General features: G+C 40.2%; 1 protein-coding gene across 3 annotated transcripts; it reads left to right on the forward strand.

Moving 5' to 3' along the window:
* The first annotated feature begins 5,143 nt into the window (after positions 1-5,143).
* NARF (nuclear prelamin A recognition factor) lies at positions 5,144-25,419 on the forward strand. Of its 3 annotated transcripts, none has more exons than XM_075770273.1 (12): positions 5,144-5,318; positions 5,996-6,084; positions 6,637-6,717; positions 7,703-7,846; positions 9,534-9,666; positions 10,955-11,089; positions 16,021-16,139; positions 17,017-17,146; positions 17,848-17,920; positions 20,473-20,610; positions 20,993-21,150; positions 21,701-25,419. In XM_075770273.1, exons 2-12 carry the CDS (start codon positions 6,058-6,060, stop codon positions 21,940-21,942), a joined length of 1,380 nt encoding a protein of 459 aa, XP_075626388.1. In that variant the 5' UTR covers positions 5,144-5,318; positions 5,996-6,057; the 3' UTR covers positions 21,943-25,419. The 3 variants fall into 3 exon arrangements, with proteins under 3 accessions (XP_075626388.1, XP_075626389.1, XP_075626390.1); XM_075770274.1 differs by having other exon boundaries at positions 5,144-5,306; XM_075770275.1 differs by lacking the exon at positions 5,144-5,318 and adding an exon at positions 5,815-5,872.

The following is a 25,419-nucleotide window of genomic DNA, read 5'->3' on the forward strand; positions in this document are numbered from 1 at the left end:
CAGCTGGTGTATACTCCACGCTTCCTGGCTATGACACAGTGCTCATGCTGTGTGGTAGCCATTACTTGCTAGTACCTCATGTCTGTGTTGTATGAGCAGGTGGCTGTGGTAGGGCGAGGTTTGCAAGTGATTTGTCAGTGTCACAAACCTGTCTCAAGACAGTTGTCAAAAGAAGACCTGTTGCTGGGACCTTGATTCCCTGTTGCAGCAGCTAAAAGCTGTTGCTTCTCCGTACTGAGTGCGGTTTTGTGTATGTGTGTCTCTATGGGTGTTATCCCTGCAAATAACTACACGCATGCAAGCAGAGAGCTGACTTCTTTGTTTAAAGTTTCCCATTCTTTCAAATATCACTCTTGATAGTTGTGAGGGTTTTTGCTGCTGTTTTTTTCCAGTAGTAAATGACATCAGTATTGCCAACTGACGTTGTTTTGTTGCAGCTCTTGTAATACTTGGTATTTTTTAAGCTTTAGCTTTCAGCATTGATAAGTTATAATAATTTAATGCAATGGATTTTTGGATAGCTGTTATAACTATAAACTGTGAAAAAACTTAATGCTGGTGCTCAAAAACTGAGAGGGGATTGCAAAACAGAAATACCAGTGATAATCTTAGGGGTTTAACATTGAGGTTGTAAACTTTTGTGAATCATATGTCAACTGAAGGCTTAATTTTGGAAAATCTGTTATTTGGGGAGGAAAGTATTTAATTTGCTTGAAATACTGAGTGACTTTCCTGTTGTGGACAGTACGTTACATTTGAAAAATCCTTTGTGTTTCTAGTTCAGTTAAACATAATTCACATGTGAAAGTTGTTCCTGTTCAAACCAGTAGAGCAACTGCTCATGTCACATTTGGGACAAAATGGGTAAAATGCAGACATCTGCAGTTTAGCTTAACTTCTTAAATTCTGTTTATGTAAGCCAATGTGTAACTTCATCTATAAATTATATTTGGTCCTCTCTCAGTTGCACAGGAATGTGGTCCTTCCTGAATGATATACTCAATTTTTGGCGCTTTTCCTAATATGAATCCAGATACTGCAGTGTTTGCTCAAGGGTATAACATGGTGGAAGTTTGTTCAGCTGCTCCTGAACATCATTGTTGGTGAACAGTAATTGACATTTTGATCAGACAGTTCACTCTGGACTGTTACAAAAACTACTATTTGAAGACAGGGGAAAAAACCCTCAGACTCCACAATTTAGACTTAACTGACTGCAAGTGGTAGAAAATACAAACTGATCTGTAATTTTTGTGTCACTATCTTAATGGGAAAAGGCTATGAGTAATTGCAAGAATGAATTGGGATGCTTGTGAGTCATGAGGTACCAGCTGCTGGATTTAGATGGAAAATGGGAAGTAATAAGTATCACGTGTTCTCACCCCAAACAAGCAGCTGACTGAGTCCTCTGAGAAGAAATTTATGTATAAGCAGTTGTCAGCATTTATAAGCAACCAGTTTCTCCATAAACTAAGTGTTAAGCCATTTTGAGTGATACAAGACAAAAGATTTTTGTGTCTAGAGTGAAATAAGAAACTCATCTGTTCCTTCCACTCAATATAAACCACACAGCATTCTTGTGTTACTCTCTGCAAAAATACTAGCAACTATATAGTCTCCAGTTCTGCAAAGACCACAGTAGGATAACCTGATATGACTTAATTTAATTATGAAGTTAAAGAGAAATTATTTCAACTATGGGAAATACCACATGAGCACTAGTCCAAACCGGAATATGGCAAGGATCCTTGTAAGCTTCTGGTATTGATTAAAGATTCTTACATTTTTCTTCTGCAATCACATGGGGATTTTACACCAGCACTTTGAAGTAGGTAAGTGGCGTTATGCCTACCAATAAAAAAAGGAAGAAGAAACACATTTTAGAAGCCTGATCTTAGACTTAAAGAACAGCATGAATTCCAAAACATGCTGCTGCAGAAAGAAAAACTGTTTGCCAGAAGAAACATTCAGAAATATCTAACTGACTATTTGTAGACTTCTTGCTTCATAATATAAAAATAGATTTTTTGTAGGGCATTGTATAGAAAATACAGTTGCAACTTGTAAGTCATTGAGCTAAATACAAGAACATGCAGATATAACAGAACTGGCCTTTATTTTGCATTAGTTTGACACCACCTATATTTCTGGTCCTTTTTCCTAATTTCAGACCATTTTCTTAAATATGCTTTTCTAGCCCTTTAACTTATTTTCCCCCTGAGGTCTTAGAAATTTAGCAGTGCAAGAAGCATGTGATCTTATTAATGTGCTTGGATAAAATTCCTAGTGTGCTTGATTTTAAACACATGGTTGGAAACGGTCACCACAGCAGTGTTGTTTTGCAGCTGGACTGCAGTGGCTTTAAGTCCCTGTTATAAATGAGATCATCCCATTGAGCTCTGTGTGGTGCCCCACTGACCTCTATGGGAACAGTGTGTATAAAGCCCGGGGAGTAATGATTCCATGGAATACATGTTTACCAGCTGTAATGAAGATTTATTGCCTAATTCTGACAGCTGCTGAGTGGCATATGCTGTCACGAACTTGAGGAGGCATTTACAGCTTGCAATGTCTTGCAGGTCTGATGCATAAAGCACCAGTCTTTAAAGCTTTCTGAAGTTGCTTGCAGCATACTGTTTTCATTGAGAAATATTTTGTTTTCTATTTCATTCTTGGTGTAAATGCTTAGGCGCAGGTTTAAATGGAGCAATGGAGGCCAAATATATCAAGAGAGGCCATAAAAGCAAGTCATGATCTTAAGTGCTGCCTACTGTTGACATAGGAAAGCTTTTATATTTGTGAGGGTTTGTTGTGGGTTTTTTTTTAAGTAGCTTTGCAGTGGTTGCAAAGGTAGTAACCGTTACCTCCTCTGGGGCAGATTAAAACAGGGTGGTGCTTTCTTTTTTCAGGTTGTCAGGCATGGTGCTGATGGTAATTGATCTGATGTTCTGTGGGGAAATGGCATAAATAGCTAATGGAAAGCAGAAATTGCTCTTGGCAATAAAATAAATGGGACATCTAATTATCTAATGATTACACAACTAGAATCTTACACGATGCATTGAAACATTGATTCCTTGCACGCTCTTCAGTTTGTACAAGTTTCTGCTCTTTTTTGTGTTTGAATTCTTAAATTGAAATTAATTCAGTGCAGGTTATTCCTAAGCCAGAGGATGAAGTAGATATGCTTAAGAAGTTCTCAGTGTGCCAGTGTTTCTGTAAATATTTCAACTTGTGTAGTTATGTTTAATTGTGAATATAAAGAAATATAGGGGGAAATAAAAAATATTTTAAATATTGTCTGTGCAGTTACAGGAGTATCCAAAACTGTCATGTCTTTGGAAGAATCACTATATCAAGTTTGGATAATAAATGTAAGCATAATCATCAAAGTGTGAAACAGAAGGATTTTAGTGATGCCTTTAAGTGCAAATCTCAACACATTCCTAATTTAGAACTTTCCTCTGTGCTATCACTATATTTGTCAATGCAACTATGGCTATTGTATCCTTGTAGAATAAATTGCGAGATTGGCACAGCTTTTCAGTATGAAAATATTCATCCAAAGGAACAGGGAGCAAGATGTCAGCAGGGAGCAATTGCGTTCCAGCAATTCTGTAGGAAATGCAAATTCTTAAGTTGCTCTACAGTGATTGTAGTGCTTTTAAAAAAACCTTGTGTTAATACACTAAGATGGAATCTGAAAGCAGTTTGAATGAAGATAGCAGAAGCACAGAAAATGAAAACCAAAGCTATTACAATTTTCACCTCAAGCTAGGATCAGTGATATTTTTCCAGGGTATATGTAAAGCAGTATCAGCTTATTTTTCTTTAAATGGACAATAAGAAAGCGTTTGTCTTTGCTTTCATTATGGTAAAGCTAAGGAATTCCTGATTTCCTTGACCTCAATGGTAAGTCACCTATAGTCTGCAAATTAAGTATTTGTTTCACTGCAACTATCTGTAAAAGACATCACAATCCAGAGAAGCAAATGTTTGTGAGTTTGGCTGTTAAGGATTTCACAAATCACTGTTTTAAAGGTAATCCCAGAGCAGAATGTAAAAAAAAAAAAAAAAAAAAAGCTTTTTTTTTTTGAGAGTTCTGTTGCTGGGTGACAAACTTCTGCAGCCAAGGCTGTGTCTGGTTCCTGTACAGCATTGCATTTGTGCTCAACAGAATCGTTGTCTGAGGATTAAAGCATTCGACCTTGTAATGGGAGGGGGTTTACCCAGCGCGCTTGATAAATGAAAGTTGCTGTTTAGACAGGAAATTGCTTCTTTGTTGGAAGTTCTGTGGTTTAATTTCTAAAATGTCATTTTAAACTTCTCTGTGCAGCTGTAGGTATATGCTTATACATGTCTGTTCAAATGGGGGGTGGTTAAGAGGAGCAAAATGTGAATTGAACCTTTCTGTTGAAACGTTACAACCTGAGGTTTAGAAAGACAACTGCTCTGACATGAGTCATAAGTATCTTAATTGATACTTTGGGGCCTATGAGGTTGTGGAAGGCTGATATCTATGTTCAATAATGCTATATATAGGGATCTGTGATACCTCCTGGGAACAGGATGACTACTACTTGTATTTTGTTACAGAAAGGGGAGATTATATTAGTTAAATAAAATAGCAATCATGTTGTATTTACTAACTTCCATGGTGGTGGTTCGTTTAAAAGGGACTGAGAGAAAACAAAAATCGGGAACCACCCCCCCCCCCCCCCCAGCTGCAGAGTATGGTTTTAAAAATACGCGACGCAGGAAACCTTTGGGAAAAGCGGCACCGACCTGCCCTCAGTCGCATGACCCGATACCCTCAGAGAGGCTGGGCTGGGCTGGGCGGCCGCCGCCCATCACCGCCGGCTGTGCAGCCTGGCAGCGCGGCAGGAGGTGCCGCTGGCGTGCTCGGCTGGCCCCGCGGGGCCGCTCCCGGGCCGGTGCCCGGCGGGTCACACGTGCCCGCTCCCCGTTTTCCTACCGGGGTCGGATTTAACGGCCGGGGTCGGGGGAGACACACGGCACAGGCGGACGCGCAGCGCCAGCGCGCAGCAGGCTCCCTCCCTGCCCGCCCCGCGGCGGGGACGCGCGGAGGCGCGCTGCCGGCGGCGGCTACGTGACGACGCTCAGGTCCACAATGAGCCCCGCCGCGGGGGGGGGGGGGGGGGCGGGGAGGCGGCGGGCCCAGCCGGGAACCTGCCGGCGACACGGCGGTGGGAGAGGCGCTGCCTGCCCCGCCTGCCGCTGCGGCCAGCCTCGGCGGCCCGCCCCCGCCTCCTCCTGCCGGGGACGCAACTCACCGCGGCGGCGAGGTACGGTGCCCGGTTCGTCGTCCTTCCGCTCCCTTTTTGGGTTGTTTTAGGGTTGGTTTGTAGGGTTTTGTCTGTGTGTCGTCGTCCCCCCCCCCCCCCCCGTGGAGCGGACTAGCTGCAGCTCGTGGCCGCCCGCCCGCTCTCCCCTCACCTCTGTGGCGGTGGCGGTGAGGGGGTGCGGCGGCAGAGCTGCCCGGGCTGTGGGTGGGGGAGCCCCGCTCTGCTTGCGGAAACAAGGCCGTGCTGCGGGACTGCCTCCGCGCTTGCCGAGGGCACCTTTCCCCGCGGGGGCCCGTTTCTGTCGCCGAGCGATTTTTACCCTAAAAAAATCCTCGGTGCCCCCTCGCTCCGCGTAACGGGCTGGGGCGATGGGAGCCCGCGGGGGAGGGACGGCGCCGTTTGTTGCTTAATTACAGCCTAGGAAATTGCGGAGCACGTGAGGGGCGCGGCGGGGCCGCCCCCGCCCCGGGGGCCGTATTGGCTGCGGGCTGGCGGCCCGCCTCGACGGCGGGGCAGCATGGCTGCGGGGACCGCCCGGCGGGGGCGATAAGAGGGGCAGGAGGCGGGCACGGTAACAAAGGGCGACGGGGACGGGAGGGAACGAACGAACGGAGGAAGGAGGGCTGGCAGCGGCCGCTGCTTGTGCGCGGGGGCTCACCGGCTTGCCCCGCTCTGCCCCTGTCCTGCAGCCCCGGCGGCGAGGAGCGCTCGGCAGTCGCGTCAGGGCCGGGGTGCGCCGGCAGGATCGCAAATGAAGTGCGAGAACTGCACCAAAAAGGTGAGTGCGGCGGCGGCGGGGCCGGCTGGGCCCTGTCCGCGCCCCTCAGCCGGGGGACGTCGCCTCGGGGGGGCGGGCAAACCCGTGGAGGTCCCGTTGCCCCTTCCCCCGGCGAGGCGGTGGCGTCCCGGTTTGCCCCGTGAGGCGGAGCGGCGTTTGGCTGCTGGCTCCAAGGTCACCGGCCTCTCCAGCACCTGCACCGCAGCCCCGCGGTGATAGCGCCCGGAGGGCGGGAGCTCCCGGCAAGGTACTGAGCAGCGTTATCGTCGGGACACACGGTCGCGACGTGGGCACACAGCTTCTCCCGTGCTCGGTTTGATCTTCCTCTCGGGATTAAAGAAAACCGCTCAGAACTGTAAAAATAAAGCAAGTGAATTTCTGAGGAATTATTTCCACCGTAGCAAAGCGCTTTGAAAACAAAGCATTGCGTGTAAGGATCTAGATCTCATACTGCCAAAAAACTGTAAAATAACTAGATTTGGTTTTAATGATACAGACGGTTCTGCAAAGATGTTTTTACTGAACGGTGAACATGTATTTTTTTTGTTTTAGGAATGCAGTAAAAAACAGAAAAATGATGATACACAAAGTACATCTGTTGATGCATTGAGTTCAAATGATGGTTTTGAAGAGGTAATATTCCTTCTAAAAACTGTGATATACTCTTATTTGTATTTTTTTTGTTGTCTACCCCAAAGGAGGTTATAAGTAGAGAACTTTCAGGTACTAAATATAACACTAATCAACAAGCAGTTGTAAGCAATTATGATCACTTCTAGACATCTCATAACAAGTGAATCAAGAATCTTTTAAAATGATGAAATTTTTAAAAAAAGCCTTACTATGCAACCACAAACCCAAAATTGAAGTTCTGAAAAAATTTTTTTGAGTGTCAAAAATCTTACATCAAGTCTTCAAAACAGAGGCAGGGCTTGCAAGGAGAATAGAGGGGTTTTGAGAGTACAAATGCACAAAAGTGTTATTTTTTTTATATTAGCTATCTGTTTCCCTGGAAATGGGATCTTAATTGAGGGATTTTTGTTCCCTTTTTTTGCAAGTAGTCTGGTTATGTTGCGCTTCTATCTAAGTATTCCGTCTTCCTACAGATGAGCTGCCAACGGTATTGTAGCCAGAAGTGTGAAACTCCTGATCTTACAGTATATGGTCAACATAATTGTAGGACTGCGTTCTGTTTGGTTTACCTCGTGGTGAAAAGCCAAAGCCATCGTGCTGTTAGAGAGGCACCTGGCTGTTAAAGAGGTTTAGTAGTTCAAGTAAAAGTTTTCTTGGTTGCTTGGTAAGTTGATGGGGACTGTCAGCTCTGAAATGCAATGCAAATCGAGTTACTAGAACATAGACTACAGGCTAAATTTAGATCTGTGTTTACACTTAAACATTTTGCAGTTTCACAGTAATAATAGCAGAGCCATGAAGAAGGATGGAACAAATGATTTTGATTACTTCTAAATAATCTTGGATGTTATGCAAGTGTTGTGGATTGTCTTGTTTTAAATAAAACACTGAGAGCATGTTTGCTCTTCAGCTGGGTTATTGCAGGGGTCTTGAAAATTGGTTGATCATTATTAAATACTTGTTTACTTTTTTTTTTTCCCTGCAGAAAAATGAGTTTCATACATTGGCTAATGCTAAAATTCTCCTTAGTGACTGCCTAGCTTGTGATAATTGTATGACATCAGAAGAAGGAGCCAGAGTTTTCCAACAGAATCAGAAGGAGCTCTTTCGTATTCTTAACCTTAACAAGGTAAAGTGACACAAACACTAGCATGCTGTTTTCTGTGAGGAGGAGGAAATTACAGAATGACTAAGCAGCTTGGTTTGCCAAGGCAGATAATGTGAAGATTTATCAGGATATACTTTGTCCAAAGAGGAAGTGAAAACTTCAGGCAAGATGAACATTAAAGCATTTTTAACTAATTTTGCACTAGAGATGCAAGATCGTGGCACTTAACATAAATACTAGGGGAACGTTACTGCACCTGCAGAAGTCAAATCTTTGGAAAATGTAACTACCTCATTACTGTAATAACAAATTAGTCTGTGATTCAGTGTTTATAAATACTCATACCTTCGTTACTAGGACTGTTCTGGATGCTTTTGATGCCAATGTATCCGCATAATACAAAGTTATCAAGGCATGGTTTTGAAGTAGAATTGCTTTTAATGTATATTTGAGCTGACTATATTTGGACCAGAATTTTTTGCCCGCATTCTTAGCAAAACTTACAAATGTGTTCTATTGCTGTCTTATTTTCTGCTGAGATCTGGATTTCCTGGAAGCTAGTTGCTATGTGTGGTGCTCAGATCTTTAGATCTTGATACTGAATTAATTATTTTAGTTCTGCTCCAGACTTTTGTGTCCTTACTTGGTATGCAACAGCTACCAGAATTGATGCTTTTTCTTAATCTGCACATAAGTGTCATAAATAAGAGGATCCATTACATAGTGATTCAATTTGCTTGGAACTAGTTTAACTCTCCATACAGTATAATGTTGTTGTACATAAGAAAAAGAGAAGAAAGCGGGGGGAGAGGGAATCTTTTGGGTCACATGGGTCCTATTAAGAGAGCTTGAAGTCCACAACAGGGAGGCAGCCAGGTGCCTTGATCAGAACTTCAGGGGTCCAAAAGAGGACAGTGAGCAAGAGAGGTGCTTTCCAGGCAGTCACGAGCTCTGTTTGAAGGGTCGTTGTGCAGCATTTAGGGTACAAGCTATGCTCTCTAACCTTTGTAGGGTGGGATTTGTCTGTGGCATAGTCCTGGTTTGTCTTTCAAGGGTTCCACTGATATGGAAAATGCCCCAACTAAAACACAAGGTTCATCTTCAAACAGACGTCTCTGTCATCAGTGCTTTACAATTGCATGCCATCTTGGGTATTTTCCAAGGGTTCTTCAGTGCCTACAAACACTGATTTGTTGAGGGTCCTACCTTGCCGGTTTTCCTCAACAACTTCACTGACTGACACAGGAGCCTTAACAAAGGGTTGGATCTGTAATTTGCTGGGTTGGGTTTGTAACTTAAAATGCCCATACTCCTGTAAACATTAGTTTATTTATTAATGTTTAAACATACAGAGGTTTTTTCATACTTGCTAGAATGTTTCATATTGCTGGACTGTCATAGGTGCTGAATGTCTTAACTTTTCTTATGCCATTAGGAGACCAACCACAGAATTGTCCTAGGAGGGATGGATTTCCCCGAGTTATATAAAAGAAACATCTACAGGTGATTAGAGATGAGCACCGACAGGACATCCCGTCCTGCCCTCAGGAAACTTGATAGTTGTTTCATAGGAGTTTTAATGATATGTCCCACTGAAGCATAGGACATGGAGGAATAACTCCAGGAGTGGAAAAGGGAAGGAAAGTAGGGAGCCGTACCTTGTTGTAATTGCGTACCTTTTTTTCTTTGTTTTTGTTTTGTTTACCAGAAATGTGATACCTCAAAACACAAAGTGTTGGCAGTGTCTATATGCCCCCAGTCATTGCCTTATTTTGCTGCTAAATTCAGTATCTCTGTGAATGATGCAGCCAAGAGACTCTGTGGTTTCCTCAAAAGTCTCGGTAAGTTTGGGTTTGTTACGATGGTGAAGCAGAAATGGGAGATTATTTTAAGTTTTTTGCTTCTTCAGCAGAATTGTTTGTTATACAGTCATAAAGTGCCATTGCACAATCTGGTTTAGAGTTTGAAATGTGCACTCTGAGATATTAATGACAGTGCACCAGTATGACAGACCAGTTTCAGAAATGGATTGGTGGAGGTGCTACCACACTGATAGTAAAGGTCACAGAATAGAAGGACACTACAGAGCTGTCTTCAAAACTGTCACTACCAAGAAATCGGGGAGGATTTGGTCATGTGCTTCAATAAGATTTCCCCTTATTTTGTAACTCGAGGGAGGAGGGAATTGTTATCCTAAATGCCTTCCAGTCCTTTTGACACATTATATCTCTAGAAGATTCTCAGTTCTGTTTTTTCTGTAACTTGAAATTACATACAAGAACTGCTGAATCTGCCTATTTTATGTTAAAGCTATATTTCCTTTGCCCTTTGTGCTACATATACAAAGTTTTATTTAAACAATAAGAAAACCTATGCCTATAGTTTTGGGTGCTTTTGATGTATGAGAGGGAGGAATGAAAAGGATAGTAATAAACCTTTAAACTGTTTCTTCCATTACATTTTTTGCATGTTTCATAGTCTTTATGCATCTCTGTACCCAGTGTATTTTCTTAATCTAAAAGGAATGCGAAGTTCTGGTGGGCCCCAGTTTTCTTAGAATGCGTTAATTATCTACACCTCACTTGCTGCGGGGACGCACTCCGTAGTACGTAGGCATATAGGGAGTATGTTGCTAAATAAGCAGACAGAAGGTCTCTGCTATGTTGGTGATAGGCTCGTGCACCTTTGCAGACAACTTCAGCGATGGAAGATATGCCTCTTAACTGGATGTATTTTTTTTTTTTTCTGTGGAGAATGATACATGACTTCAGCATGTCTTGAAAAGAATGCTGCTTTTCGGGAGTCACTGCATATAGCCCAGGAGTCGCAAAATCCCATTCAATTAAACAAAAAGCAAATATATGCAGAATGGCAAGCTTCTCATAAGGAAGCAGGCCACTATTTGACGTGTTGCTAGTCAGCATTAGCAAGTTGATGGTCCTTTAAAATTCATAACATAGAAGATAGTTTTTCAATGTGTGGCTTTTATTTTTGACTCTACTATTTGTGAAAGTTTGGAGAGGGAAAAGAATATACTTACTGATCCTCTGTAGACCTGGAACTTGGAAAGAAGCCTGTGAGATGGAAATCATTCTAGTAATTCACTTTCCTTACTGCTTTCTGTCATAGGGGTGCATTATGTATTTGACACCACTATAGCTGCTGATTTCAGTATCCTGGAGAGCCAGAGGGAATTTGTGCAGCGGTATCAACGGAGGAACCAGGAGGAGCATGCCTTACCAATGTTTGCCTCTGCTTGCCCCGGTGAGAACTGATTTCTCCAACCTTCCTGCACTTCAGCCTAGTCTCCTTGGAACTACCAGGGAACTAAGGAAAGGGTGGTTTCATTTGGGAGCCTTAGATAACTTACAGCATTTTGGCTTTGCTTTTGAGAGATACCAAATATCACACACACTACTTGTTTCTAGTCGCGCTGATAATCCTTAGTGTGTTTCAGTGCCTTGCTGCACGGGCCTGTTTTTTCACGGGCTGTTGGGAGAGCAGAATTTGTTTCCAACAGGCATCATCAGCTTTCCCATATAGAAAAGCCACAGCCATAAATGTGAACCATCGGGTGTGAACTGGATAAGGCATGTGGTAATTCATTGTAGGGCCTTACACAGTCAAATACAAAGGTTGCAGTAAATTCCCTACCTGCATCTTAGAGTTGTCTTCTGTTGGAACTCTGTATAAAGTGAGGAGTGTAAATTCTATTGTTGCGCTTAAACCAGCCTTGCTGTAGTCCACAGCCTCTGATTATACAAAGAACCTGAGCTTTTCCTTTCCTGTGCTAGTGTTTATACGTGGTATTCATTAGTCAGTTGTATTTCTCATCACTTCTATTAAAGAAGCATAGATGATGTATGAACCTCTGGATAATGAAATTGGGTAGAGAAGCACTGTGGGTTTTAGTGCTTTGTGTAAGACCTTAGGAGAAATTAATCAGAACTGGAATTGAGGAGTTAGTGGCTGCTGCTTGCATGTCCAGACCACAAAGTTTAACATGGCATTTCCTTATTGAAAAAAATCTTCAAGGAACTTTGATAAATGATATCATTAAACCACAACCTGTGTTATCTTAAGCAAAGTTTTGAACTTGCCACTTAAGCCTAGGAGAAAGTAGCAAGTGGCATTACTCTTAATGACTGTGAGATGATTATGTCTAACACTTAAAAATAATTCCCACTTGAAATGTCACAGACTTGACTCACTCAATGTCTCACTTCTGAGAATTTTGCACCTGAGAACTTGTTCTGTTATGAAAAGAACCTGCGCTTAACACAACTGAAAAGCTGCAGAACATTCAGTCGTTGTTTACTTTTTGCATTTGTTAGCCCACCATCATTCAGTTTAAGTATGATAAGTCACGTTCCTAAAAAAGAAGTATCAAAAAGGAGTTAAAATAACTCCTTTGCCTAACTCCTGCCTCTACTCCACCCTAAAGTATGGTGGTGTTTTTCAAAGGCTAATAAAAATACAAAAGTATTTCTTTCTAGCTTTGAAATAACTTGTGGATTGCACTCTTCAGAGAAATGTTACAGTGACAAGAGAGTGAGTTAGAGTTGTGTTTGGTGATCCCCAGAATCTACTGTTGTCACTGATTTAAAGTTTAAATACTGCTATTTGAATTATACTTGCACTTTTTTTTGTTCTTTGTATTCTGTAGTGGAAGTATCTGGGTTACACTTTAGGAATTACATATATGTGTTAAAAGTCTCTTTTTGTTATCTTAGTGTTACCTCATATCTTTGGGAGCAGACACACTATATGTTGCTTTTTTTTCCCCCATGTAAGACCTGTGAAGTTGAAACAACCCCCATTTGTCTTGTTGCACATGGTCTATTTAAAATTCAAAACCTGAGGATTTCTTTTAGAACTACTTCCGAGATAATTTTCATTTTCTTCATCTAGAAACAGAGCTCAGATTATCTGCTGCTCTCATTGGAAGTATTCTGAAATACTTAGGGGAGCACTCTTCTTGTCCTTGTCTGTTCTACAAAAGATTGTTTCTGTTTTCAGCACCAGTTAGCTGTCTGCTGTGGTGTAGATGTTAGCAGAAGCATGGGTGCTTTCCATTTCTGGAAAACCGAACCAAAATATCGCTGTAGACCCATTCTGAAAGCATATGGTATTTCATTCCTATTGACAGCAATTATGGGGAGGGGGGGGGTGGTGGTGGTGTGTGGGAAGTCATGATTGGTCACCTTTAAAGGTTGCTCACTATGTTTCCTGACTTTGAGTGCATTTTCTGTTCCTCATTCTCCCTCTCTCTACTCCCAGACTATATAAATTTGTCCCAGAAATGTTGCTTACTGGGTGTGTTTATCACAAAAAGTTTTTTATATAGCTCTGTAGATATAAGGTCAACGTGAACTCAAGTAAAACTGCCTTACTCTTATTTATCTTTGGCTAAAACTTCCCCCAGAAGTACCACCCTCTGCAGGAGTGGTCTGTGGTATAAAATCTACCATGAACAGAAGAGCATAGCCCCTATAGTCTCAGAACCTGACAACAGGGCGTTTTATTGTTTCTATCTTAATTGTTCTTACCTCCTCCTACTGCTCTTTTTAAAGAAAATGAGATAATTTGGGGGGTTAGGGGGGGTCCCTGTTGAAAGTACAACAGTGTAACTACTGATTGTATATCTAATATCCTATAAATAGTCAGTTCTCTTCCTTAATTTACCAAACTGGTAAGCAACATGAAGCGCTTGCTCTGGGAACCAGTCAGCATTTTTAATGCATTGCCAACCTCTGTGAACTCCTAGAACGTGTCAAGGAGGCAGGCTTACAGCATAAGTAGGAAGAGCATAACTATTGAGAATTCAAATGCTTTTGTCCCAGTCAACTAAACTAATTTCCTTTTACAGGAGTGGGGTTTTACCATAGCAAAAGTTTTCTTAGTTTTTCTGCACTTTATACTGATGTATAGATATTTACAGCGTGCATCTTTGTGATCTACTCACAATAAACCACTAAAAATAACATGTTCTGAGGTACATCTGTAAGAATTTATATGGTGATTTGCAGGGGTTTCTTGTTGTTCTTTGATGCTAATGCAAGCCACCAAATGGCCCAGAATCTGAATGAATTTCTGAAGGGCATAGGACTGTATGGGTACAGATGTACATTGATATAAGGTATCTTAGGCTTCCTGTAACTGTGGGTCTGGAATTCAGCCCTGCTGATGAGTAGGCAGAAGCAACTAGTGCGTTTGTGAAGTGCAGATAAACACCTCGTGTGGCTCATTCACCAAGGCTGCTTGTATGATTAAACAGTGACTAATGTGGTCATTGCGGAGCTGGAACTACTAAGACACTTGTTCCATCTACTGCAAGGGAAAAAACAATTTAAGAAATTGCTTTGGGTGATACTGCCAGAAGTCTCTTGGGACTTAGTGAAATTTTCTTACAATTCATGACTACAATATCTAAAACATTCCAGTTCTGAAAACTAGCCTCATAGTGGGAATGCTCTGGTGATTAATGGTAGTCTTAGTTGCAGTATAAGGGAAATACCTTTCAGAAATGCTGCTAAAGTACAAGGCAGAATGTTTTTAAAAACTGCTTTTTTTGTTTGAAGTAGGTTTTGTTCTATTTTGACACTTGATACTAGAGCCATTTGAGAAATAGGATATATGTATCGTGCACAATATGCTAATATGGCCTTTGTAACAAGCACCAATAAATTAAGTCCTTTGTTGCAGGTAATGTCTTGAAGTCCTGGTTGAAGTTGGATATTAAGCAAACTTTCTATACAGAGTCTAGCAATCCAGCAAGGTCCTGACATGTAAAGCTACAGTCCCTAGCCTTTTCTACAACTGAAACGAATGCTCGTTGACAATATCTTTGAGATTTTCCATGGAGACCAGTATCTGCTAATCTCAAAGTCTGTACTTAAACAAGAATTGGGAATATTAAACAACTGGAGGATCCTCATGTTTCCCCGATACTTATACTTTCTCATTTTTATCAGTAAAATTTTATTACACTGGGAAAACCACTTCTCTGCCATGCAGTGCCAAATCATCTGAATACCACTGAACTCCAGTTCTGTTGTTGGCCTTTGTGGCAGCATCCTGACTTGCACATTTGTGTAACACCTGGTAATGTGGAATTATAGTTAATAAGAGTTAACCTGCAGGTTTTACCTTTCCTGGGCAGCACGTACTTCACAGCAATTTTTCTCTTTTATGTAAACACTAATCTGTTTGAAGATAAAAGACTTAAGTTTTCTATTTTTCACTATTTCTTAGCACCAAAAGCAACACGCTTCCCTAGAAGGCAGGGTCTAACACTTCTGTACAATTTAGGTATCTGGTTCTCAGTTCATGTAGCTGAAGGAAAAACTTCTGAATCCTTGCCGTGAAAGATTCCAGGCTGTTGTTTTCAGTAAGAGTAACAGTGCCTAACAAAGAATTGCACACCCTAAATATCTTAATCTGCTCATTTGTCAGTTCCTGTTTTGGAAGGTAGGGAATAATAGAACTGCTGTGGGGTGGTGTGGATATACATAGCCTGTCATAGCTAAATGCTGAAGGAGCCTGGTGAAAAGGAGGGGGACTTTGAGAAAGTTAAGACAGAATGTTGAATACAGAGAGATTTCAGTTGATTACTCTTGTGTGTAGTTGAGTGTGTGGGTGTTTCTAAAGAAGGTGTGGCTACTCTAACAATAGTAAAAGAAGCCATTTTTTTCCAGGCTTAATCCATGTGCATCTTGTGATAATGCTTTCATGTGACTCTTCTGTTCTAGAGGTGGCAAGCTGGGTATGTGGATATTAAATCTCAGGAAACAGAAGGTTACAGTTAAGCAGCTGAACAGAGTACATTTGTTGTAGTATCTGGTGATCTGAGGGCTGAGGTCTAGAAAGTCAACTTACTCTTTGTTGGCTGGGGTCCTGTTCTTTGGGCTGTGTTAAATCTGCGTATTAGAAAGGCTGTAATAGGTCATGAGGTTCATGGTGACTTCTAGGCCTGGAATTAATGACACAGTGAATTATTGCTAGCCAACTGTAAAGCATTATTACCAGAGCCTTGAGGTTTCCTACAGTTCCCAAGGTGGGGCTTCCAGCCTACACAGAAATGTCCTACCTACTGTGAAGGTGCCCTCACTTTTAAGAGCTGTTCTATAACTGCTGCCACTTTGCCATGCTTATGTGCTGCTTCACTATCTAACATTGATTTTCTGTCATTCTAGGTTGGATCCGGTATGCTGAAAGGGTACTTACCAATCTTGTGACCTCTCACATTTGCACTGCAAAGTCTCCACAGCAGATCATGGGCTCCCTGGTGAAGGGCTACTTTGCCAGGCAGCAGGTAAGTAACTGTGATTTATTTTTACCATTTTACTCTTATAAAAAGATGGACTAGTAGGTTTTAATACTGAAATACAGATCTTAGTATATTATAAAGTGATAAAGCATCTTCCTGAATTGTTTGTCCTTTACTTGAAGAATAAATGGTGCTCTGCTGCTATACAAGTGCCCACGATAAGAAGAATGTACAAAGAGCCTCATTTCATGCAAAGCAGTGTGAGCTGGCAGCAATCCTTGTGCTCCCAAGTGCAACACGGAGTTAGATATTTATGGATAAAACTAAATACAGGGTAGCTAAAGAGATTCTTGTTAAATGCTGCCTGTGTAGTTCTATAGCACAACCAAAACAGGAGCAGAGGGGAATAATGTAGAAATTGCCCTGTTATCTGGGATCAATAAAAGCACTGTATCCTAGAAACTAACCTTAATTGTCTCAGTTTTGTCTGTTGAAAATGTTGCTGTTCTTTTTACATGTCATTCCTAAATGTAACTGCATCCACATTATAGAGGAAAGTATTGCTGTCTTCACATAGATGGAGAAATATTGATGGACTTGCTGTGGATGAAAGCGAATGAGTGACAGCTAGAAAACAGAATTCCCAAGTCCTGACTTGCATTCACTTTCTAAGGCAATCAAAAGCCACAGAAAATGTGGTCTGAAGGAATAAGTAAAAGTTTCAGCCAGAAGACTGACTCTGGATGTCTGTTGCTGATGCTTTGTAACATCTGGCAAATCACTTCCATCTGTGTGCAGCAGTCTTTAAATTTCATTGCTAGTATTACCTGCATAGAGTTTATGATACTATTTTCATCCTTCTCATCCTTCACGCTGTCTTTTGCTCTTCATGTTCACATGTGCTCTCTCCTGTGTTCCACAGAACTTGTCTCCTGATAAAATTTTCCATGTAATTGTGGCGCCTTGTTACGACAAAAAGCTGGAAGCTTTGCGGGAAGATTTCTACACTGCCTTGTATAATTCGCAAGAAGTTGATTGTGTTCTGACATCAGGTTAAATCTTCTTTAAACTTACTATTTATAAAGATTTAAGTGAATCACAATTGTTAGAATAGCCTTTATGCCAGACACTGCTTTTTTCCAAGTCTGCTTTAGTTGTAGGGTTGGCTTTTTTCTGCTTTAAAAATAAGTACAGAGTTTTGTGCTACTGGTAGTATAGGTATTGTATAGGGAAGGCAAAGCGAAAAATGCCTGCCTTCTAAGTTGGTATTCATCTGAAAACAAGTTTCATGTATTTGTTTTTCCCAGCTTCTTGAGAAAGGTAAGAGTTATGCACATCCATATTAAAAATCATTGTCTTGCTTGTCCGTGGTCATTAATTAATCTCCACTGGGATTACATGTATCATTCCAAATGTTCGGCACCAGTGGCTCTTTGGTGTGGCTCTTCTCTTTAGGCTTAACGTCCAAATTGCCTATCCACCTTTTTCCCTTGTGGTGTAGAAGCGTCTTTGAAACTTCACTGAACAGAAAGGCTCAGGATAGCATTATGCAAAGCTTGGAGCAAGGTGAAGGCCCTTTTCTTCAGGGCTGGAAGTGTCAGGCTCCTCAGTTACTGGAGGGAACTGACTCTAGTAAGAATGGCAGAATGTGACTGTAAGCACATCCAGATGTTGGGATACTGATCTCTTAAACAGGCACAGCATGTGCATTTTGCTTTGTGTTAGAAGTAAAATGTCATATGTTTTCCTACAGGTGAAATTGTCCAAATAATGGAACAGAAGAATGTGTCTATGAAAGATGTGACTGAAGTAGCTGTAGATAGTTTGTAAGTAGTTTTTTTGTGGATTACTTCCTTATTTTGATGACAAACGACAACACATTTGAGCATATTCAACGTAAAACTTCTCAAAAGAGTTTTTTCTTTTTAAAGGAAAAAAGCCTCTATCAAAGCCTGAGTATACTAAAGCCTCATCCTTTATATAGTGGCCAAAAAACCCCAAAGTACTCTTAGATGTTCATTGCTATATATAAAAGTAATATGAAATAGATAATAGAAAACTCTATGTACTGTCTAAATACAAAGCATAGAATTTGAGGTAATGACCTCTATCTGGTGACTCCTTCAAAATTTATGACTTTTGAAGGTTTGTGTAGCTCCTTATTTGTATTTTAATGCAGTAATACTAGATTTGACTGTATCAAGTTCAGGACTTGCTAGTAAGTGTGACTGTCTCAGGATGTTGACCCCATTCAGAGTTCTCCTCTGCTTGAGCTTGTTTAAAGCTGAACAGTCTCATCTCCCCCCTCCAATTGTCTGGCCTCACACAAAGATGCTGGGATGCAATCATGGGGTTGACCATCTGTTCTGTGCTTCCCTCATTCAGAGCAGCATCTTGACAGTAAATTTCCACTTCCTCTAATATTTGCATGTAGAATTAGTAGAAGTAGCACCCTTTCAGGAAATGGTAATTATTTTTTTTTATCCTGAAAGGAGTGGTTTTCAATATTAGGTAAAATTGAAACATGCTTTACATGAAAATCACAGAAAGCATTGAGGAGATTTTGTTTACTCACTGTATGACTGGCTCAGAAACCAGCATGCATGTTGTTTTAATTCTCAGGCTTAGTTACAAAGGCTGGTCTCACTGCTCACTGATCTTTGTTCAAGTGTGACAGATGTTACTTGGTATCTTTCCAAAGTGGTGGTAATGGACCAATAAACATGCTTTCTTCCACAAAATAGAAAGCTCTGGAAAATTTTTAAAATCCTTTTCACTTTGAGTTATAGTATCCTGTTCGGACCTTGTCTAGACTGGAGAAATTTAAGTGGTACAGTGGTAACAGTTTGAGCTGTGTTTGTAGTGTAGTTCCTATGATTACTTCTACCAGAGATTGCTACACAAAATGAGAATTAAATAAAGTTCTTACAGATGTAATCATATAGATGTGGCCATTAATTTCTTAATGAGCTTGTACAATGAAAGAACAAGCTGTTATTCAGAATATACCTGGTTTATTGTATCAATTTATGTTGAAAATAATGGTAATTTTTCAAAGGACTAATCTGATAATACTGGTTCAAGCTGTGAGACCTGATAATAGAAATTTTTGCTCTTCTGGGGTCTTAAGAGTAGATTTTGCAGAGAAATTTATGTAATTTGAACTCCTCCTCTTGAAACAAGTGCCAGCACAGCAGCAATTTGAGTTCTCAACTTGCCTTTGTAGTTAGAGAATGCTAACAAATAGCAGCTGGCTAAAACTAGGAGACATATCATGAAACAAAATCACCCAAGTTTATTAAAAAAAATTAAAAATTGCAGTAGTTTCTTAAGTAAATGCAATGGCATGCCATAGAGGGGACAGACATACTAAATTCATAAACCTCAGCTCTTTACTGATTAAAGTACTTCTCTGTCATTATTACAACTTCAGTATTTTCTGTTAGTAAGGTATTTGTTGTGGTAATTTTTCTTTTTGGTTTTGTGGTTGAACATTGTGCTCAGGCTGCTGCTAGCAGCTTAGGCCAGGAAAGGTCATTTCTGGATGTTCTGGGAAGAAGGTAATTAGACTGTATCTAGAGAGGCTTTTACATGTAAGAGCAAAGGACATAATCAGTCTGCTGATCTGAAGACTAACACATCTTCCTGAAACTAGCATTACCACACCCCCCTATTGATTTCTGCTTCGCCAGAAAGGAATGTGAGCCTGTAGAGCTGCAGTCTTTGGCGATCACCAGCAGTTCGTATGACAGCCGCGTGTGCTCACCAGTGCTCTGTTTTTAATAGAGGGAGAGATGAACCTCCAGGTGAATGCTATGCCCGTTGGATACCATCTCACTGATTTCCTTTCCTGAACTATAGTGTAGCACTCATCTTAAAGGGACAAAGCCTGGTTGTAACTGTACTGATTCAGTGTTATTTTAGCAGTACAGTGTTACAGACTGTGACAAACAGTTCCTGGAGCAGGAGAATTGTTTGTGAGCAAAGCCTTGTCACTTCTGAAGTACTTTTACATTCTCAGAGGCTAAACATGTTTTATCTTTTTTTCCCTAAAAAATGTTGCCTGAGCAGTGAATGGCCATTAACCAAGTCTTTAGGATGTGCTGAATGTGTGTTCTTAGAAATTACTATTGCTTAAGGTTTCTGAACATGGAAAGCCTTGCATCCTTTTATAATTTTTTCAAATTTTTTTCCACCATCTTACTGCTGTCCCTAACAGTTTGTTGGGTTTTTTAAAAATTGTAATAAATAAAAATGTCAATATGTTTTCACTCACTTCTGTAAAACTCTTTGGGGGGGGGAGGCAGAGGAGGGGAAAAACATACTACTTTAGTGAAGGAATGAAATTTTAGAGTTGATCGTTCTGTTGTTTTCTAAGGTTTGATGAAATAAAGGAGGGAGATGTGGTGAGGCATGATGGGAAGAGATCAGATGGTTACCTGGAGCACATTTTTAAACATGCTGCGAAGGAGCTTTTTGGCATGGATATCAAAGAAATCACCTACAAAGCATTAAAGTAAGCTAGAGTTTTGTATCCTTGTTATGTAGGATAGGCTAGTTGGTGCTACAGTGAACCCTAATGCAGTTACTGCTAACCTGGATCGTTCACTGATCAGTTAGATACTATAAAACTGTACATTTGTTCCTATAAATTAGCTCCTGCTAGCTTCAACTTTATTAATAAAACTTAATAATAACCTATCCTTAAAAATTAAGTATAATTCTATTCTGAAAATTCCACCCAACTTCTACTTAATTCTGTTTAGAAACTGGAAAAGTTCACAATCTTGCGTTACCCTGGTTTTGTTCTCTTCAGAGCATCTGATTATAACCTGACACAGTTGGATCATCCCTTTGGTAGTACAGGGGTTTACAGTGTTCTCTTTCTATCTTTATAGAAACAAGGACTTTCAAGAAGTTACCCTTGAAAAGGATGGTGAGACAGTGCTGCGTTTTGCAGCAGCTTATGGCTTTAGAAATATCCAGAACATGGTTCTTAAGTTGAAAAAAGGAAAGTTTTTATACCATTTTGTAGAAGTCCTTGCCTGCCCAGGAGGTAAGAATAATTGTGGATCCACAGTTGTTCCACACACGTATCTTGAATCTCGAAGGAAGGTTGTCTTACCGGCAGGCACTTAATTTCATTCCCTCTTAATTCTCTTCTTAATCTAAAATGCTTACTATTTAGTGAATGGTCTGGAACACCAATTACATGTGCAGGGTTGGCTCAGAAATTGATTGAGTTTTCTAAAATTAACCACAATGTTATTTGTTCTCTTCTGACCTATAAATAAGAGATAGCATGGTTCTTATGATTATTTCAAACCTCAGAGGAAATACTCTGAAATGGTGGTTGTCAAGGGCAAGGAAAGACGAGGAACATAATTAAGATCGTAAAACCATGGAGAAGCCAGAGAAAGATCGTTGACATGGTAAACCTCATTTACATTAAAATGTTGTTGATACTGGAGTCACTTTAAGTAAATACCAATTCTAGCAGCATGCGGAGGATACTTTATGTAGACAGACAACTTTTTTCTTTAGAGAAGTTTGAAAAAAAATTTCAGTGTTAATCTAAATTTTCTCTTCTCTCCCCCCCCCCAAAGGGTGCCTAAATGGTAAAGGTCAGGCCCAAACTGAAGATGGAAAACCAGATAAAGCACTGCTTAACCAGATGGAAGAAGTGTATGCTGCAATACCTGTTAGACTTCCAGAAACCAACGTGCACGTACAAAAGCTGTACCAGGACTGGCTGGAAGGCATGGACTCTAAGAAGGTCCAGGAAACTTTGCACACCAAATACAGCGCAGTAAATCAAACAGCAAGCAATCTGGATATCAAATGGTAATGAATCAAACTTGCAAAAGATTTGCTTAGGTTAGTTACAGATTCAGCACTGGAAACATTCTATGCAATCGCAGATGCTATGCACTAGCCGAGTGTATGAATGAGACGCTTCCTAATTGCGGATTATTTGTGAAGAACCATTGCTTTTTAAAAACAGAGAAGTCTTCGAAAGCCCTGGTTCCTGCCATTGTCATTTAACTTTTACTGTGTGTAATCTCCTGCATATAATGGATTTCTTTATTCAAAAACTTGATCTTGCAAGGTACATAAGCACTTTCTGCCAGGTGCAGGGAGTGTAATTCCTGATGAAGCTACTCTCTGAAGTGAAGGCTTCCCTTCACAAAATGGGCTCCCCCAAGAAGGCAAGATTATTTTACTCCTAGGTATGCAGTCCCTTTCATCATGGGAAAACAGTCATGAATTACACTATTTTTGCAGTTGCTGTGAAGTAACTTGGGATTTACTTGCCTTGCTAACAAAAAAAAACCTTTACAGGGACAAATGTGTATATGGAGAAGTGTAATGAATTTATGTATGCCTTCTATCCATATTTTAACAATTACTCAGTTCCATTCTAGTCACCATTCCTTACTGATGTAATATTTTGTAAGGAACAGAATGCTTCATATAAACTGAACTTGGGAAACAAATGCTAAATGGTTATAATGCAATCGTTCATTAAAAATAGTCCCACATAGGTTGGTTGGTACAAAAAGAGAACTTTTCTTTCAAGTTTTCTTAGAAACTTGCAGCTAGGAAGAGTGGTGCTGCTTACTTTGTCTGGCTTCTTTATGAGAGTGAAACATGCATATGCACTGTCACGTGAGCACGTGTACTACAACTCTGCTAGATGTGCTGAGCCAGACTTAGAGCACTTTTATTCTCTCATGTTTTGGTATCGAGAATACCAGATTGTTTTTTTCCTTTATCTCCATGTTGTCAGACTTCTGTAAGAATAACTTCATGGAGTGCCTCTCAAAAAATATTTAGCAATGCTTGTGAGCTCATCAAAGTTATTCTACATTGGCATCATGAATTTTGGTGCAATTTTTTTTTTTTTTAAGTATGCTGTAGAGGTTTCATTTAACAGACATCTTAAAGTGGTATTTGCATGCAAGCTTTTCTGCAACTTCATGAGTTGTCAGAGGGTTAGTTATTCAAGAATGAAACTACTGCCAAACTTATTCAGGTTTTCCTAGTAGCATCAACCTTGTTCACAATTAATGGCTGTTTGAAGCTAGCCAAGTTTCAGCTCTCCTTTTCCAGTCTGAAAGTGTGGATCGGCTTTTAAAGTCATTTCAGGAAGTGTTTGAATGAATCTTCTTGTAAATTTCTTAATATTACAACCGCTCGTATGAGTAAGATCTAATACTGCAAAAACCTGTGTATATTTGAAATCCGCATTTAACTTGAACACAGTGGATGGGATAAAGGCATCCGTGAAGTCAAGGCGAGTTCCTGCATTTGCTAAATAAGAGGTTCAAAAGGAGAGTTTGTAAGGAGAGTAAGTATGTTACCCTGATGACGAGATAGTTCTCTTAATGTGAAGCTGTTAGTAGGACTACAGCTTTCAATTGGACCTCCACCTAAATAACAAAACATTTCACTTTGAGGGATGTTTTCTTTCAAGTGCAAATGATTTGATTACTGTGCTACCTGAATGCACACGATGAGATTATACCCATAAATTAACCTTTGTTAGTTGTTCCTTGTTGTAATAACAACATTATACTTACATGGTGCAATATCAGAACATCTACAGAAATCTACCTCTGTACAGGAAGGGAGTCCAGAAATTGTGGGAAGACCTACGTATAGCCGAAACTTTAATAAATGTCTGCTAAAGAAAGATAGTGGGGTTGCATGAAATTTCTGAACAGATTACTTCTAGAAGCAACATCCAGCTCCTTTGGTCTGATTTTCTTTCTCTGTCATAATTTCTTCCAAAAACTTCAACGAAATTATCTTGTAATAAAGTGGTCTTGTTCTGTTTGTATAGGCATATGTTTCTATGTATATATGGTTTATAGCTTGATGGCATGTTTAAATTATATTGCTTCTGTTCTTTGTATAGTATGCTTATTTTTTTAATGTGTGTATACTGGATGAAATGGTACGAAAAACTTGTTTGCTTTTCTGATGAAATCTTCACTGAACTACACAAGAGCTGCCTTGCTATTCTGAAAGGATACTCTTGAACTGTTTGTACGACTCAAAGTCATCTTGTGTAGGTGGCACTGGTGTACATCTTCTCTTTTGCCGTTACGCTTGCCTGTTGCACTGAAGAGCCTCACTTCCTGTACTGGTGGGAGACCCCAGGAGTGGGCCAGTACGTCAAGTAAATCTGTCTGCAGTATACTGTGCTGTGTTCCCACTACAAGGGAAATTGGTGGCCCTGTGCATAAAATAAACTATTTTCAGTTGAATCCACCGTTTCTTCGATCTATTCAAGTATTCTAACCTATTGAGATAGTAGCAATGTAAAAATCTAGTAGATTATGTGTCTGCCACAGTAGTCTTCAAAAAAAAGATGAGGAAGGCATTTAACTGGGCAGCTTTTAGTGGCTAGGTGGAATGTATGTATTTTAACTATTGACTTAGAGCGACTGATACTTGTCTTTTTTTGTCAGCTTTTGTTTTATAAGACTTTTTGGAGTAAAATTGATTTTAAGCTTTTAAAGACCTTTTCTTTAAAGTGCCAGTTTAAAAGACAATAAAGTTTTTTCCCTTAACTGTAATAAGTCTTTCCCCCTCCACCTTCTTTTACTGAAATTTTAACATATATGGGAAGACCTTGTTGCAACTTCATACATAGTGAAATACTTGCCTAAGATTTGATTCTGGCTTTTAAATCTATAGTTGAGAAGTCTGTCATTGTTGACAATACGAGTTTCTAGCCACGCTTTTTGAAACTACAGCATTATTTAGTTCCCTGATATGATTTTGGCAACTAATAATTTTCATTGCTACTGCCTTTTCAGCAATGGGAAAAGTTCCTAGTGTGGTCACAGCCATAGTGCTTTACTTCTCAGTTGAATGTTGTGCTGAGACAATCTTGTCTCTAGATGATTTTTAGAAAATACTAAATTGGAGGGATTGTGGAAAAGTAACTGGAAATATTAAATTAATTTGGAAATTGTCTTGGGGTATTATTGGCTTGAGTATATCAAGTGCTAGATACCTTGGGTTATAGTACTTTATTGTGAGACTGCTACAGCAAGGGATATGCATTGTGAAGTACTTTTGCTATGCCTTCTCCAGTAAGTTTGCCTCAGCCACAGCACCTTGTGTTTGTCCACTATAGCTAATGAACATGGACAGACGTGGGCTATGCTATCACTTAGAATAACGGATATATCTGTTTGCAGCAGTCTCAACTGGATTATATTTGGATAATATTCAGTTACCTAGATTTTGGTGCTTTGTATTCAAATGGAGCATGACCATGACTTGTCCTAAATAAATCTTGATACTGAAA

Source organism: Balearica regulorum, chromosome 18, assembly GCF_011004875.1.
Source record: "Balearica regulorum gibbericeps isolate bBalReg1 chromosome 18, bBalReg1.pri, whole genome shotgun sequence".
Lineage (NCBI taxonomy): Eukaryota > Metazoa > Chordata > Aves > Gruiformes > Gruidae > Balearica > Balearica regulorum.

Coding starts and splice junctions, on each gene's coding strand:
- NARF (XM_075770273.1), top strand. CDS start 6,058: ATGAAGTGCGAGAACTGCACCAAAAAG. Junction 6,718..7,702: donor CAAATGATGGTTTTGAAGAG/GTAATATTCCTT, acceptor TTTTCCCTGCAG/AAAAATGAGTTTCATACATT. Junction 21,151..21,700: donor AGTCCTTGCCTGCCCAGGAG/GTAAGAATAATT, acceptor CCCCCCCCAAAG/GGTGCCTAAATGGTAAAGGT.